The 16,970-nt window shown below is 44.7% G+C and overlaps 2 protein-coding genes across 2 annotated transcripts in view; one reads left to right on the top strand and one right to left on the bottom strand.

Annotated features, from left to right (window-relative positions):
- The window catches only part of LOC115206667 (homeobox protein cut-like 1), a gene marked incomplete in the record, with an annotated part of 109,749 nt that extends 106,989 nt beyond the window's left edge, over positions 1 to 2,760 (bottom strand). The window contains 1 exon segment of the mRNA XM_029773853.1: positions 2,634 to 2,760. Within this exon segment, the coding sequence (XP_029629713.1) occupies positions 2,634 to 2,696 (63 nt within the window).
- A 6,042-nt stretch (positions 2,761 to 8,802) lies between these two features.
- On the top strand, positions 8,803 to 11,181 carry LOC115206666 (alpha-(1,3)-fucosyltransferase 4-like). Its single transcript, XM_029773852.1, has one exon. The coding sequence runs from the start codon at positions 9,328 to 9,330 to the stop codon at positions 10,465 to 10,467; it is 1,140 nt and encodes a 379-aa protein (XP_029629712.1). The 5' UTR covers positions 8,803 to 9,327; the 3' UTR covers positions 10,468 to 11,181.
- The last annotated feature ends 5,789 nt before the right edge of the window (positions 11,182 to 16,970 follow it).

The raw sequence follows: 16,970 nt of genomic DNA, 5'->3' as shown, positions 1-16,970 counted from the left end.
TTTAAGCCCTTGATAAACGCACCAACTACTGATGTCTGTTCGGTTGTGCTGCTGTTACAGAATGTATGACAAAACACACCTAATGTAATGCAGCAGCATACAGGAGAGTCTGTAAGATGGAGAATTTTGTATTTAAAAAAAATCCGAAACAGCTTTTTTCCTGCAATCTAGAGCCATAATCATTATGCAATGTCAAAATATGTCTCTTTTTATGTACATTTACATTTTACATTTTAGTCATTTAGCAGACGCTCTTATCCAGAGCAACTTACAGTAGTGAATGCATTTCATTTAATGCATTTTTTGTACTGTATATTTAAGCGTACTTCTTCAGCCGTCTATTCTTCTGACGGGTGGTTCTTTTACATCTTCAAGAAACAAAATTTGATTATCTGAATCTCTGCTAAAATCTGGGTAAAAGATTTAAAGGAATACGAGTCTTATTCAGTACATTTAGATATTGCTTGCTTTTGTAGTCTAGCAACCTAAAGTCTGCCACCTAAGATACTTAGACAAGATGGCTGCTATAACTTGATTGATAGCCTGATTTGGCTTCTTGGTAACATAGTGGGAGTTGGGAATCTAACTAGGCTAGCTAAAGCCAACTTCATAAAATTGCTAGGCGTCTAATAGTAATAACATTATTAAACAGGAGAAATGTGAGGGGGGGCAGGTGCCCATGTGCCCCCTATGGGCATGACGCCTCTGGCAGAATCCACCACTATAAGCACCAGCTTCTGGTCAGAGAGGGAGGGAGCGAGGCAGCTACAAAGTTTGCAAACAACTGACAAGCCTGAGTACGTACGTACGTACGTACGTACGTACGTGACAGACAGACAGACAGACAGACAGACAGACAGACAGACAGACAGACAGACAGACAGACAGACCGTTCTGAGAGCACACAGCTCCGGCTGGTTCCTATCATCCAGACAGGCCTACTGGCCTCTACTCCGCAGCTCTGAATCCCAGATTCACTGTCCTGACTAACAACTTCTGATGGGCATTTGCCATAATTACTCAGGGCCTTATCACAAACTTATGCGATGCATATTTCATGTCCTGGCTGTGCAGTGCACTGCGCTGGCAGTCAATGTATGAAAAAACTGATCCTAGACAAAATGTAGACACTCCACTTCAAAGAGGGGAAAAAAAAGGAGGAGGGAGGGGGGTGCACATTACAAAAATAATTTCATCTGTAGATGAATCACAGGCAACACCAGAATGGATCAAATCCATTTTGATAAATGAAGAGGAGCCTTGATTATAGATCATGAGTGAAGCATAGTCGCATATGGCCAAGCAGAGAATCAGACTAAAGCCCTTATTGAACGTGATAAGTATATGTCTCACCCATTCCCCCCCCCTACTATAAAATCGGCTGTTTTTTCCCCTCCCAACATGGTACATTTCCACCTACAACCAAACTCAGAACCTACCTGACTAAAAAAAAGAATGAAATGTTATGCCACATATATAACGTAGATTGCTAGTAAGTAGGCCAAAATGGGCCACTTGTCTGGCATACAAATACAATTTCCTACACTAATGTTTTCGGTGTTCGTTAAAAATGTAATATAATACAAGATGAGACTGAGCGCTCAAAGGGTTTAGCCAGCTGCTGCCACGCACGCTTCAACAACAACACAAGCTATCTTTAGCTGCTAACTAACCTAACTAAACTAGTTGTTTTGATATCAAATCGGTCACATACACATGGTTAGCAGATGTTAATGTGAGTGTAGTGAAATGCTTGTGCTTCTAGTTCCGACAGTGCAGTAATATCTAACAAGTAATCTAACAATTCCCCAACAACTACCTAATACACACTAATATAAGTAAAGGAATAAGAATATATAAATATATGCAATAAATATATGACCGAGCGGCATATGCAAGACGAAATAGATGGTATAAAATAGTGTTTACATGAGATAAGTAATGCAAGATGTAAACATTATTAAAGTGACTAGTGATCCATTTATTAAAAGTGGCCAGTGATTTAGAGTCTGTATGTAGGCATCAGCCTCTCTGTATTAGTGATGACTGTTTTAACATGTTCATCACTAAAAATACACCGAATGTGTTCAAATCTATCGGGCTACAAAGTTAGTGTGAAACTGAAACGTGTCGACGCGTCTGTGTGATCTGACAGCCGGAGAGGTCATCACGGATCACAGCGTTATTCTCTTACCCGCACTTAATAATGGCCTTTTTCTCCAAAACACCCAACAAAACACAAGCTGCAGACCAAGCTGACAATACCAGACCAGCTAGCTGGCTAGCTACTTCATGCTAAACAAGAAAAGTTGACCAGGAGACGCGTGTATTTGTGGGGGATATGATGGTCTGCTCGGGACTCAGCGTGGTGGTTTCATGCGGTAACGGCGTTACCCCGCACCGTCACCAGGGCGCCGGCGGATCGATGGCAATTCAACAAAGAGGATCAATTTCCGATCAGCGACATAAACCACTTTCATCAATAGGAGAAGAGCTCTGTCTCTCTACAAGCGGACACAAATACCGACAGAAAAGCCATTCGGACCCAAAACATATCGTCTATTGCACCCGAACTCAGCAACACAATATTGAAATGGTACAAATCAAGTGAAATGAGGAGAATGGAAACTGACCTGCAGTAGTTGTAAATCAAAGCGCTTCCAATATTGAAACATTGATCCCGCATTGGCCGCCATCTTGAGGCATATTGAGACGGAATGAGAAGCTGACAGAGAGAGTCAGGGTTGGAGTTCAGGGGAACACAGAAAACACGGAGCGGAGCTGTTCCTGAACGGGAACCTACTGTTTTCAACACTGCCATGTAGAGTGGGTGCTGGCAGTTTTCTAGATGGTAAAATATGGACTGGATCTTCTATATGGACCGTGAACTGACGCTCTTAGTATATTGTTTGGTTTTCACTCAGAAAACACATGCTTACACGTCTTACTTACGTGCATCATTGGTTTTATATATTTTAAATGACAACTTTTAACCATTTATCCAAAGATTTTTTACGATTGTCATAACTTTTCTTTAGGCTGTGCTTATCATTACAATTAGTAATAGCAGTACACACATGCCCACCCCCCCTATGTTTTGTATTATATTGTACAACAGCTGATGAAACTAACACTATAAAAGTGTGCAAAAAAATGGAATAGACGTATTTCCTGATAGCTGCTGCTTGAACACACAATCTACACAGGACCTTCTATTCGTCAGCTTTTAAGTTTCATCTTGCCTGGTGACATCACCAGGCGGTAAATTAGTTAATAGACCAGTAACAAAGGGAGATAAAACTCTCTGCCAATAACAGCTAGTTTTCAGTCTCCCACTCGAACCACTCCCAGACAGTCCTAACAAAATTATTGCAGTGAGAAATATGGTGCTTTCAATACAACTGCAAACTCTAGGTCAAATCATGATGCCAGTGATCCTCTAGTCGGAAAGTCTAAGATCTAGAAAGATTCCAGAGTTTCCAACTTGGAATGACGATTTAGCTAAAAATAGCAACAACAAAAAAACGATTTATGTTTCTTTTTGACCATTTGAATGTACAACTATTACAGTAAGGTACTTAATTGTTAACCAGAAATGATTTGATATTGCGATAAAAACAGCTGCATTGGGCCTTTAAAGTGTTGCATTTTTTTGTATATGATTTACTTTTTATCAATCAGAGCCCTGATTGCATTTTCCAATTTAGTTATTTGTGTTTAATCCACCGGACTGACTGCCCTTTAGGCTAATGAGGCTTTTAATGGCCTCTTTGAGAGCCTGGCTTTTAGGCTGTCAAATTACAGTTCATAGCTTTTTTTGTATTCTAATCATAGACATTTTATAATTTCACAGCCAAGATATAGTGCCCCTTCAATTACATTTGGAGCTGTTTTTTTTAAAAATTATTTAATAATTACTTCACTTCATCATTGATGACACGGTTAAAGCTATTTTGAACAGTTTGTTTATGTTCTAAGTGAGGGCGTTCAGGGCTGATAAGTAGTTTCATACTTAACTTAAGGCCATGATTCAGGGAGAAGAGCTCTTCCTCATGTTGTTCTGTCTGTTGACTTAGACTTGTCTTAGGTAGGGTAAGATGCTCCCCAATCCAACCAGAAAGACTGGTTTGAGAGAACACCTACAGGCTTATGAATTTTTGTTGTTATTCTTGACTTCCCTCAAAGGAGTCACAGGAATGGGGAACTCGGTTGTTTGTGTAGTGAGGTCAGATGATACGAAGAATATTGCATTTTTTTTTTTTAGCTTTTGGATGTGCGTGATCTGCTGATGCGTCATTTAGAATTGTACTTTTAGCAAGCAGTTTATGTACATCTGATCTGAATTCCAAGGCTGAAAGGGGCCATCAGTCATATCTCCTTTCCAGAGTGTGCTGTTAAAACAAACAGATATTCTGGCTCTCACTCACAACCTCTCGCTACTGTCTCACTTTCTCTCCTCATTAACTAAGCTTGTGAGGGCGGATGCTCTTAGCGGGCCCGGCCGTGGTTGTGGGGGAGAGGCAGACATGGATGTGTGGCCCTGAGGGGGGTCTGAGGTTGAGCTCCCCACTACATTTGCATTTTAGTAATTTAGCAGACACTCTTATCCAGAGCGACTTACAGGAGCAATTATGGTTAAGTACCTAGTCGGCTCAGGGATTCGAACCAGCAACCTTTCAGTTACTGGCCCAACGCTCTTAACTGTTAGGCTATGTGCCGCCCCCACCAATCACGTCAGACAGCTAGGGAAGGCTGGACAAGATCATCATCACCCGGCGGCGGAGTGAATCGTTGGAACGGCACTTTCACATGACCTTTGACCCCAGGGGTCACCTCTGATGTCAAGATCAAGATCAGGGGTCAGCGAGGGACTCAGTGACCAGCACACTCTCAGAACCCCCTCTGCATTCTCTCTCTCTCTCTCTCTCTCTCTCTCTCTCTCTCTCTCTCTCTCTCTCTCTCTCTCTCTCTCTCTCTCTCTCTCTCTCTCTCTCTCTCTCTCTCTCTCTCTCTCTCCTCTCTCCTCTCTCCTCTCTCTCTCTCCTCCTCTCTCTCTCTCTCCTCTCTCTCTCTCTCTCTCTCTCTCTCTCTCTCTCTCTCTCTCTCTGTCTGTCTGGGTCCTCCCTGGAAAGAATTGAGACATTCCATCCCCTGGGAGAGAGGGAGAGAAAAGAGAACAGAATAGAAAGAGAAAATCGATAAAGATGAGTTAAGAGCCTGGGGCCTATCCTGAGGAGTGTGTATTATCACAGGGAGAAACAGGCCTAAACACACACACACACACACGCGCGCACGCGCGCACGCACGCACGCACGCACGCACACACACACACACACACACACACACACACACACACACACGAACTGACAAACAAACACATTGACATGATATGTCCTCTTATCTTCATCTGTTGGACAGGCAGACGAGCAGAAATAAACAAAAGCACAGCAGAGAGCTGGCCTCAGTCTCCTGTAATATACTGCATCTCTACTGGTAGTGTCTAGTTGATTAGTCTTCTGTCAATACTTCAATGGATTATTGACTGTACCAGCACTAACCAATCAGATTTATCTTTGCAGGAAGCCAGTTTATCTTCACTCCAACATGGTGTTCAGTCAGTGTTCTAAATCGTTTCATGCAAAACTCTTCCTTGTATGCGTGAAGAAAAACGAATGGTCTGGAAATAGAACTGTTCACATGAATGAATAGTTAAATAATGCAGAGAGAGGGACTACAAGGCTCGTTATGGGACATGGGAAGTACAGCTGACTGGGCTGTTAGCTGTCTCTCTCAGGGGGATGTAGGGACTAGATGTCGGGAATGGACTGGGGAGTCCACTGGAGACATTCTGCATCTGGCGGCTTCTTCCTCTCATTGTGTGCATGTGTGTGTGTGTCTTGTCACACAACGGGACAGAACAGTGAGACTGTCTGTACAGTCTGTACATCCTGGCAGGTCTATAGAGAGAGTTAGTCTCGCTGGTAGGTTGTTTTTCTAGCACAGACCTCTACAAGAACACACAGCTCACATCTCAAATCTCACACCGTTTTCAATCTCTCTCTGCGTCTTCTCTGGCCTTTCATTTATTCATTCATTTAAATAAAACATGGCTTCTCTGGAGGCCAGACAATTTTAAGAAGACTGAAGTGCATTATGAGTGGGCCTATGCCTTTTAAAACAAGCACCCGGATAAGAGCCTTGAGACATTTGATTGGTTTTAATATGAAGACACTTTTATTCACCTTGATGTGTGTTATATGTGTTCTGTTTGAGTCTCCTGTTCCTAAATACCTCTGAAATACCAAAAGCAATTGATGAGGCCTAGAAGTAAACGACAGCAATACTGGGTGAATAGAGCCCCCTGGTGGACTGTGTGGAAAATTAGCGTCGCAAGAGGAAAGTAGCCTGTCTACTCTTGCCAAAACATGCAAACTTCAGGCCATCGTGCGCATGTTGATTTCTCCCCACGCTGCAAACTGCCCTATCAGTCCGCTAATACAGGAGTAGTAAAGGCTTAGTGCACTCCTTTTGTGAGAGAAAAACAATGTTTTCCGTGATGCAGAGGGCAATATCGATCAGCTAATACAAGTAAGGCCGGACTGCTCATTAGGCAGCCTCCTATGGCACAGATTAAAGAGGGTGGCATTTTCTGAGCTAAACTGACCAAGACAGCACATAAAACCTCATAATTCTGCCCTTAAAACAATGACAATTTCTCTCAACCTGTGGCATATGGGTATTTTTTAAGCTGTGCCTACTTTGTCAAAGGCAGGGGTGCAAAATATTTTGCTTGTCCATTCCCAGTGTGCCTCTCCGGGTGCTGTTGGAGAGACGCATCTCTGCGGTGCTCCACCAACGTTCCGTCAAGAAGATAATCTAACATAAATCAGGTATCAGATTTAGGAAATGGTAGAAAGAGTATGTGGCCTTTTCCCAAGCCTACAGGCTGGATGAGACGGACACTTTTAACATCATGCAGGTTTCTCCGATCAAAAAGCCTAATCTAAATGGCGCAATATCAAAAAAAAAAAAAACGAGCTGTCATGTTAACAAATAACATATCCTAAAAACAGGACAGGTCAAAATAAAATGGACAATATGGAAAGGACAATCACAGCTGTTGTCCAGGTGTTTCACCCCATTGTTATGATCAGTGGTTTCAAGTTTGAATCCAACATTTTTTGACAAGGTGATCATAGCGAAAAAGAAAATACTTCTGCATTTCCCACTGTGTAATAGGCATTCATAAAATTCCATTGCGGGCCGACATGGTAGGCTATACCACAGTAAGCACGAGCCAAAGTCTTTTGAAGATCTATTTGTTATTTTGTCCGGAAGTCGTTGTTTTGTGTTTTACAAACGGTAGGCCTACCACATAGATGGGTATTCATACAACTCAATTTCAGACAACACTGTAGGCTACACCTCTGTGAGCACAGACCAACGCCGACGCCTTTTGGATGTCTCATTTTGGTGCAGTTCCTGACCGGCCTTGATTTCCACATACACGGACATTGGTTTTTGGTCCGGTCCGGACCAAATCTGAAACAGTTGGTTCAGATTTTGTCCGGTTGATTTGGCCCAAACATAGACGTCTACTTATTTTCAACTTTCATTCAGAACCGAAAATGAACCTGATTTCAACTTCCGGAAAATACTGTAACGACCGTTCGAGAATGCTTTTGCGGCACAGTCGATAGTGCGCTGGACTTCGGGCTAGAAGGTCGAGGGTTCGCGACCTGCTCCCTGCTGTTTCATTACAATATGTATTTTTCAATGTCCTGAAAAATATGTATTTTAAACTTACAGAAAATAACTTTTCATCTTTCATTCAGAACCTAACTTCAACGTCTGGAAAATACGTTTTTTTAGACATCTTTTCAACTTAATTTAGCTTACTGAGACTTCTAGTTTTGCAGGGGTGGCAATAGTTTTGTTTCTCCTAGGGCAGCATAATGGCCAGGACCAGCCCTGAATACAGGAGTAGTAAAGGTCCAGTGCACTGCTTTTGTGAAGATTATTTCATTATGTATTTTTTTAAATTCTGATTTTTCAGCACCCTACAGCACCCCTATTTTCCGCAGATATACTTGGTTTTGTGTTAAACCAAATCTTGTGCCCTATACTTGTCTGTCCAATGTCCAACTAACTACTATCCAAAGCTTGCCCATGCCATAGCAACCATCGATTTCAGAGGTTTCAAAAGAACAGAAAGGAACGATATAAACCGTTGATTTTTTGTTGTTGTACCAAACCAGTTCAGAACTTTATTTTGCTAGTCGGGAACAGTGGAATGGAACGAAAAAAAATAATTCTTTTCAGAACAAAGTGACTGGAAAATAACCCCTGGTCCAAGCACAGTATAGGCAATTTCTTTCTCCTAAATGATGTCTATCTATGTTGTTCACTCTGAAACGTACAGCTTCCCTGTTCTATGGATTTTACCAAGAGGTCTGGATTTTAACCATGGTTGTTGGTCCAAGCAGTACCTCTGGGCTACATAGCAGTCCTCGCCCTGCAGGGCAGCATGTTTACTCTCGCTGTCCTGAAAGAGCCTCTCAGGGCTACAAAGAACCCATTCACCGGTAACAGGAAGTCGCATGCTGCCTGCCACGTCAAGTATTTTGCGCAGAACCGTTTGCTCATGCATTCACCAACAACGCGACTCAGGTAAAACTAGTCTACACATTATCCAGTGGCAGAGATCCTTATCTCTCCTGACAGAGCAGAGACAAAGGAACTTGATGTTTACCTGAGAATGGGCCAACTGGTTTTTCTCACAGCCAAGGGATAAAGAAGGAGGACCGTAACTTTTCTCCTTGGAATCCCAGGTGAAAGACATCTGTTATTCTGAGTTCTAGACTACACCAGGTGAATGGAGAGAACAGTTATTCTGAGTTCTAGACTACACCAGGTGAATGGAGAGAACAGTTATTCTGAGTTCTAGACTACACCAGGTGAATGGAGAGAACAGTTATTCTGAGTTCTAGACTACACCAGGTGAATGGAGAAATCAGTTATTCTGAGTTCTAGACTACACCAGGTGAATGGAGAGAACAGTTATTCTGAGTTCTAGACTACACCAGGTGAATGGAAAGAACAGTTATTCTGAGTTCTAGACTACACCAGGTGAATGGAGAGAACAGTTATTCTGAGTTCTAGACTACACCAGGTGAATGGAGAGAACAGTTATTCTGAGTTCTAGACTACACCAGCTGAATGGAGAGGAGAATGTTACAGGGAAGTGGACATTACGTTTCTGGAGTTAATGGAAGAGGGTGCTGGATGACTTAATGGAAATAAGGCCTGGAAGTTTGACTGGATTTCATGGAGATAACTCAGTGGCTTACTCAGTGGGTAACAGGGGGTAGTTCTACCTCTCCCAGAGCTGCTAAGCGCCCCGGTCTGCGCCGAAGCAAAACACGTAGAGTGACTGTTCTGAGAACGTCATGTTTCGTTGCTCTCGGCGGTGCGCTCTTTTTCCTCCTTGGAGTGTGTTTGCTCAATCTCCCGGACCCGCGACAGCAACCCTTCCCTCTGGCTGAAGGTGAACCCAGAGATGTCACCCTTCTTCTGTGGACGCACCCCTTCGGCCGTTACCGTAGACTGCCGGACTGTGAGGTGCGCTTTGGAATCCGTGGGTGCATACTGACCGACGACCGACGCATGTACCCCGGGGCCGACGCCATCATCATGCACCACCGTGAGATAACGACCAACGCCACGGCACTCCCGTCCGACCCACGACCCCGTGGCCAGAAATGGATTTGGATGAATTTTGAGTCCCCGTCTCACACTCGTGGTCTGTGGAGGTTTGAGGGCGTGTTCAATCTCACCATGACCTACCGTGCAGATTCAGATATATTCCTCCCTTACGGCTACCTGGTTCCCCGCTTTCGCCCTCATGCCAACGCCCTCCCACACACACGCCCCAGACGGCCCCACCTACTGGTCTGGGTCATCAGTAACTGGTCGGAGTCGCAGGCCCGCGTGGCGTATTACCGTCGGCTTGTTAACTACGTTGGCGTGGATGTGTTGGGGCGTGCAGGTGTGCCACTGCCAGAGGACAGCACTGTGGTGCGCACGGTGAGGCGCTACCTGTTTTATCTGGCGTTGGAGAACTCACAGCACACCGACTACATCACGGAGAAGCTCTGGAACTCCTTACTAGCCGGGGCCGTTCCTGTAGTTCTCGGGCCGCCGCGGGAAAACTACGAACGCTTCCTCCCCCCTGAGGCCTTTATCCATGTGGACGACTTCCCTTCTCCCCGCCTGCTCGCCCAATACCTGTTGCTGCTACGCCGGAGCCCCGCCCTCCTGCAGAGACACCTGGCCTGGAGGAGGAGCTACAGCGTACACCTGACTGCCTTCTGGGCGGAGCATTACTGCACAGCGTGTCGCGCCGTGCGGAATCACAGACTCCGGACTAACACCATCCCCAACCTTCAGCGCTGGTTTGAGTCCTGACCTGACCTGACTGCTTTCTGACCTTCCGATATGTGAACATGATTGGTCAGATATCTAGCCCACGACCCATTCTGTAGCAGGGACTCCATAGGAACTGTCTTTAACACCATTTATCAAACAGTGGATCGTGGGAATGAACGTTTTGTAGCATCATAGAACTGTAATTCACTGTTACTTATTTGTATTAGTCAGGGTTCAGTAATGTTATGAAGTGAGTTGTGTCAGACTGTATAAGAAACATAGACATTGCCCTCATCAGTGTGTGTGTGTGTGTGTGTGTGTGTGTGTGTGTGTTTGACAGCTGCTTTTGGAAGCATTCCTGAAACTGACGGACGGGGCAGTGGGATGGGTTAAGCTAACCCCCCCAGCTAACCCTCATGGCCATGCTAACCCCAGTATCCTTGATACTGCCCTGACATGATCAGCTGACCAGCTGCTACTTATCCCATCCCACTAGACATGGGCAATGCCAATCAAAGGAGATTCCCGGTCACAAACACACAGTGACCAGCGGCTACATCCAGCACTATAATCCCCCTCATACATATTGTCCAGGCTACTGTATATTTAACTGTATTTCTTTCCTTACTTGTCTGTTGTCTGATTGGTTCAGTCGTTTCGGTCCAAGATATTTCAGAGTTTAAAAAAAAGAAGTTTTTTCACTACATGACAATTCTAATGTATACAATTGCAATAAATGAAACTTGAACTTGACTTGCCCGAAGCAAGTTTTGTCTCTAAACTAGTCGCTCTTATATAACTCCAGGCATAATGGTGGTGGTACCTTGTCTTCAAACACAGGCCTGTAGTTGATTAAGGCTGGCTCCTGAACCCTGCTGTGTCCCACGGTCTGTAGTTGATTAAGGTTGGCTCCTGAACCCTGCTGTGTCCCACGGTCTGTAGTTGATTAAGGCTGGCTCCTGAACCCTGCTGTGTCCCACGGTCTGGACTGGGTATCACTGGCTCTGATGATCCCCTCTGTGTGATGGTCTAGTCTCTTTTATCATCTGTCTTTATGTTTCTGAAGGAGGCTAGGAAGAGTCTGAAGGAGGCTAGGAAGAGTCTGAAGGAGGCTAGGAAGAGTCTGAAGGAGGCTAGGAAGGGTCTGAAGGAGGCTAGGAAGAGTCTGAAGGAGGCTAGGAAGGGTCTGAAGGAGGCTAGGAAGAGTCTGAAGGAGGCTAGGAAGAGTCTGAAGGAGGCTAGGAAGAGTCTGAAGGAGGCTAGGAAGAGTCTGAAGGAGGCTAGGAAGAGTCTGAAGGAGGCTAGGAAGAGTCTGAAGGAGGCTAGGAAGTCTGAAGGAGGCTAGGAAGAGTCTGAAGGAGGCTAGGAAGAGTCTGAAGGAGGCTAGGAAGAGTCTGAAGGAGGCTAGGAAGAAGAAGGGAGCCATCTTCAATGTGTTCAGCATGTTTAAACAGAGCCAGATTCAGGAATTCAAACAGTGTTTTTGGTTCAGGAATTCAAACAGTGTTTTTGGTTCCTTAAAACAAGGATCATTATGACAAGTTGGGATATTTTGCAAAGTCCCCACAAGGAAATAGGCTATTTAATGTTTAGGGTTAGGAGTTAGGGTTAGGAGTTAGGGTTCGGAGTTAGGGGTTAGGGGTTAGGGGTTAGGAGTTAGGGTTAGGGTTAGGAGTTAAGGTTAGGGTTAGGGTTAGGAGTTAGGGTTAGGAGATAGGGTTAGGAGTTAGGAGTTAGGGTTAGGAGTTAGGAGATGGAGTTAGGAGTTAGGGTTAGGAGATAGGGTTAGGGTTAGGAGATAGGAGTTAGGGTTAGGTTTAGGAGATAGGGTTAGGAGTTAGGGTTAGGAGATAGGAGTTAGGGTTAGGAGTTAGGAGATAGGGTTAGGTTTAGGAGTTATGGTTAGGTTTAGGAGATGGAGTTAGGGTTAGGAGATAGGAGTTAGGGTTAGGTTTAGGAGATAGGGTTAGGAGTTAGGGTTAGGAGTTAGGAGATAGGGTTAGGTTTAGGAGTTAGGGTTAGGAGTTACGGTTAGGTTAGGAGATAGGGTTAGGAGTTAGGAGTTAGGGTTAGGAGATAGGAGTTAGGGTTAGGTTTAGGAGATAGGGTTAGGAGTTAGGGTTAGGAGTTAGGGTTAGGGTTAGGAGTTAGGAGATAGGAGTTAGGGTTAGGGTTAGGAGTTAGGGTTAGGAGTTAGGGTTAGGGTTAGGAGTTAGGGGTTAGGGGTTAGGAGTTAGGGTTAGGAGTTAGGGTTAGGGTTAGGAGCTAGGAGTTAGGGTTAGGAGTTAGGAGTTAGGGGTTAGGAGTTAGGAGTTAGGAGTTAGGGTTAGGAGTTAGGGTTAGGGGTTAGGAGTTAGGAGTTAGGAGTTAGGGTTAGGAGTTAGGAGTTAGGGTTAGGAGTTAGGAGTTAGGGTTAGGAGTTAGAGTTAGGGTTAGGAGTTAGGGTTAGGAGTTAGGGGTTAGGAGTTAGGAGTTAGGGTTAGAAGTTAGGGGTTAGGGGTTAGGAGTTAGGAGTTAGGAGTTAGGAGTTAGGAGTTAGGGTTAGGAGTTAGGAGTTAGGAGTTAGGGTTAGGAGTTAGGGTTAGGGTTAGGAGTTAAGGTTAGGAGTTAGGGTTAGGGGTTAGGAGTTAGGAGTTAGGGTTAGAAGTTAGGAGTTAGGGTTAGGGGTTAGGGTTAGGAGTTAGGGTTAGGAGTTAGGAGATAAGGTTAGGAGTTAGGAGTTGGGGTTAGGGTTAGGAGTTAGGAGATGGAGTTAGGAATTAGGGTTAGGAGATAGGGTTAGGGTTAGGTTTAGGAGATAGGGTTAGGAGTTAGGGTTAGGAGTTAGGGTTAGGAGTTAGGAGATAGGGTTAGGTTTAGGAGTTAGGGTTAGGTTTAGGAGATGGAGTTAGGAGTTAGGGTTAGGAGATAGGAGTTAGGGTTAGGTTTAGGAGATAGGGTTAGGAGTTAGGGTTAGGAGTTAGGAGATAGGGTTAGGTTTAGGAGTTAGGGTTAGGAGTTACGGTTAGGTTAGGAGATAGGGTTAGGAGTTAGGAGTTAGGGTTAGGAGATAGGAGTTAGGGTTAGGTTTAGGAGATAGGGTTAGGAGTTAGGGTTAGGAGTTAGGGTTAGGGTTAGGAGTTAGGAGATAGGAGTTAGGGTTAGGGTTAGGAGTTAGGGTTAGGGGTTAGGGTTAGGAGTTAGGGTTAGGGTTAGGAGTTAGGGGTTAGGGGTTAGGAGTTAGGGTTAGGAGTTAGGGTTAGGGTTAGGAGCTAGGAGTTAGGGTTAGGAGTTAGGAGTTAGGGGTTAGGAGTTAGGAGTTAGGGTTAGGAGTTAGGGTTAGGGGTTAGGAGTTAGGAGTTAGGAGTTAGGGTTAGGAGTTAGGAGTTAGGGTTAGGAGTTAGGAGTTAGGGTTAGGAGTTAGAGTTAGGGTTAGGAGTTAGGGTTAGGAGTTAGGGGTTAGGAGTTAGGAGTTAGGGTTAGAAGTTAGGGGTTAGGGGTTAGGAGTTAGGAGTTAGGAGTTAGGAGTTAGGAGTTAGGGTTAGGAGTTAGGAGTTAGGAGTTAGGGTTAGGAGTTAAGGTTAGGGTTAGGAGTTAGGAGTTAGGGTTAGGAGTTAGGAGTTAGGGTTAGGAGTTAGGAGTTAGGGTTAGGAGTTAGAGTTAGGGTTAGGAGTTAGGGTTAGGAGTTAGGGGTTAGGAGTTAGGAGTTAGGGTTAGAAGTTAGGGGTTAGGGGTTAGGAGTTAGGAGTTAGGAGTTAGGAGTTAGGAGTTAGGGTTAGGAGTTAGGAGTTAGGAGTTAGGGTTAGGAGTTAGGGTTAGGGTTAGGAGTTAAGGTTAGGAGTTAGGGTTAGGGGTTAGGAGTTAGGAGTTAGGGTTAGAAGTTAGGAGTTAGGGTTAGGGGTTAGGGTTAGGAGTTAGGGTTAGGAGTTAGGAGATAAGGTTAGGAGTTAGGAGTTGGGGTTAGGGTTAGGAGTTAGGAGATGGAGTTAGGAATTAGGGTTAGGAGATAGGGTTAGGGTTAGGTTTAGGAGATAGGGTTAGGAGTTAGGGTTAGGAGTTAGGGTTAGGAGTTAGGAGATAGGGTTAGGTTTAGGAGTTAGGGTTAGGTTTAGGAGATGGAGTTAGGAGTTAGGGTTAGGAGATAGGAGTTAGGGTTAGGTTTAGGAGATAGGGTTAGGAGTTAGGGTTAGGAGTTAGGAGATAGGGTTAGGTTTAGGAGTTAGGGTTAGGAGTTACGGTTAGGTTAGGAGATAGGGTTAGGAGTTAGGAGTTAGGGTTAGGAGATAGGAGTTAGGGTTAGGTTTAGGAGATAGGGTTAGGAGTTAGGGTTAGGAGTTAGGGTTAGGGTTAGGAGTTAGGAGATAGGAGTTAGGGTTAGGGTTAGGAGTTAGGGTTAGGGGTTAGGGTTAGGAGTTAGGGTTAGGGTTAGGAGTTAGGGGTTAGGGGTTAGGAGTTAGGGTTAGGAGTTAGGGTTAGGGTTAGGAGCTAGGAGTTAGGGTTAGGAGTTAGGAGTTAGGGGTTAGGAGTTAGGAGTTAGGGTTAGGAGTTAGGGTTAGGGGTTAGGAGTTAGGAGTTAGGAGTTAGGGTTAGGAGTTAGGAGTTAGGGTTAGGAGTTAGGAGTTAGGGTTAGGAGTTAGAGTTAGGGTTAGGAGTTAGGGTTAGGAGTTAGGGGTTAGGAGTTAGGAGTTAGGGTTAGAAGTTAGGGGTTAGGGGTTAGGAGTTAGGAGTTAGGAGTTAGGAGTTAGGAGTTAGGGTTAGGAGTTAGGAGTTAGGAGTTAGGAGTTAGGGTTAGGGTTAGGAGTTAAGGTTAGGAGTTAGGGTTAGGGGTTAGGAGTTAGGAGTTAGGGTTAGAAGTTAGGAGTTAGGGTTAGGAGTTAGGAGATAAGGTTAGGAGTTAGGAGTTGGGGTTAGGGTTAGGAGTTAGGAGATGGAGTTAGGAGTTAGGGTTAGGAGATAGGGTTAGGGTTAGGTTTAGGAGATAGGGTTAGGAGTTAGGGTTAGGAGTTAGGGTTAGGAGTTAGGAGATAGGGTTAGGTTTAGGAGTTAGGGTTAGGTTTAGGAGATGGAGTTAGGAGTTAGGGTTAGGAGATAGGAGTTAGGGTTAGGTTTAGGAGATAGGGTTAGGAGTTAGGGTTAGGAGTTAGGAGATAGGGTTAGGTTTAGGAGTTAGGGTTAGGAGTTACGGTTAGGTTAGGAGATAGGGTTAGGAGTTAGGAGTTAGGGTTAGGAGATAGGAGTTAGGGTTAGGTTTAGGAGATAGGGTTAGGAGTTAGGGTTAGGAGTTAGGGTTAGGGTTAGGAGTTAGGAGATAGGAGTTAGGGTTAGGGTTAGGAGTTAGGGTTAGGGGTTAGGGTTAGGAGTTAGGGTTAGGGTTAGGAGTTAGGGGTTAGGGGTTAGGAGTTAGGGTTAGGAGTTAGGGTTAGGGTTAGGAGTTAGGAGTTAGGGGTTAGGAGTTAGGAGTTAGGGTTAGGAGTTAGGGTTAGGGGTTAGGAGTTAGGAGTTAGGGTTAGGAGTTAGGAGTTAGGGTTAGGAGTTAGGAGTTAGGGTTAGGAGTTAGAGTTAGGAGTTAGAGTTAGGGTTAGGAGTTAGGGTTAGGAGTTAGGGGTTAGGAGTTAGGAGTTAGGGTTAGGGGTTAGGAGTTAGGGGTTAGGAGTTAGGAGTTAGGAGTTAGGAGTTAGGAGTTAGGGTTAGGAGTTAGGAGTTAGGAGTTAGGAGTTAGGAGTTAGGAGTTAGGGTTAGGAGTTAGGGTTAGGGTTAGGAGTTAAGGTTAGGAGTTAGGAGTTAGGGTTAGGGGTTAGGAGTTAGGAGTTAGGGTTAGAAGTTAGGAGTTAGGGTTAGGGGTTAGGAGTTAGGGTTAGGAGTTAGGAGATAAGGTTAGGAGTTAGGAGTTGGGGTTAGGGTTAGGAGTTAGGAGATGGAGTTAGGAGTTAGGGTTAGGAGATAGGGTTAGGGTTAGGTTTAGGAGATAGGGTTAGGAGTTAGGGTTAGGAGTTAGGGTTAGGAGTTAGGAGATAGGGTTAGTTTTAGGAGTTAGTGTTAGGAGTTATGGTTAGGCTTAGGAGATAGGGTTAGGAGTTATGCGTTAGGGTTAGGAGATAGAGTTTGGAGTTAGGTTTAGGGTTAGGGTTAGGAGTTAGGAGTTAGGGTTAGGAGTTAGAGTTAGGGTTAGGAGTTAGGGTTAGGAGTTAGGGGTTAGGAGTTAGGAGTTAGGGTTAGAAGTTAGGGGTTAGGGGTTAGGAGTTAGGAGTTAGGAGTTAGGAGTTAGGAGTTAGGAGTTAGGGTTAGGAGTTAGGAGTTAGGAGTTAGGGTTAGGAGTTAGGGTTAGGGTTAGGAGTTAAGGTTAGGAGTTAGGGTTAGGGGTTAGGAGTTAGGAGTTAGGGTTAGAAGTTAGGAGTTAGGGTTAGGAGTTAGGAGATAAGGTTAGGAGTTAGGAGTTGGGGTTAGGGTTAGGAGTTAGGAGATGGAGTTAGGAGTTAGGGTTAGGAGATAGGGTTAGGGTTAGGTTTAGGAGATAGGGTTAGGAGTTAGGGTTAGGAGTTAGGGTTAGGAGTTAGGAGATAGGG

The sequence above is a fragment of the Salmo trutta genome, chromosome 13, assembly GCF_901001165.1.
Source record: "Salmo trutta chromosome 13, fSalTru1.1, whole genome shotgun sequence".
Taxonomy (NCBI): domain Eukaryota; kingdom Metazoa; phylum Chordata; class Actinopteri; order Salmoniformes; family Salmonidae; genus Salmo; species Salmo trutta.
This window is presented reverse-complemented; position numbering and strand designations above follow the sequence as displayed.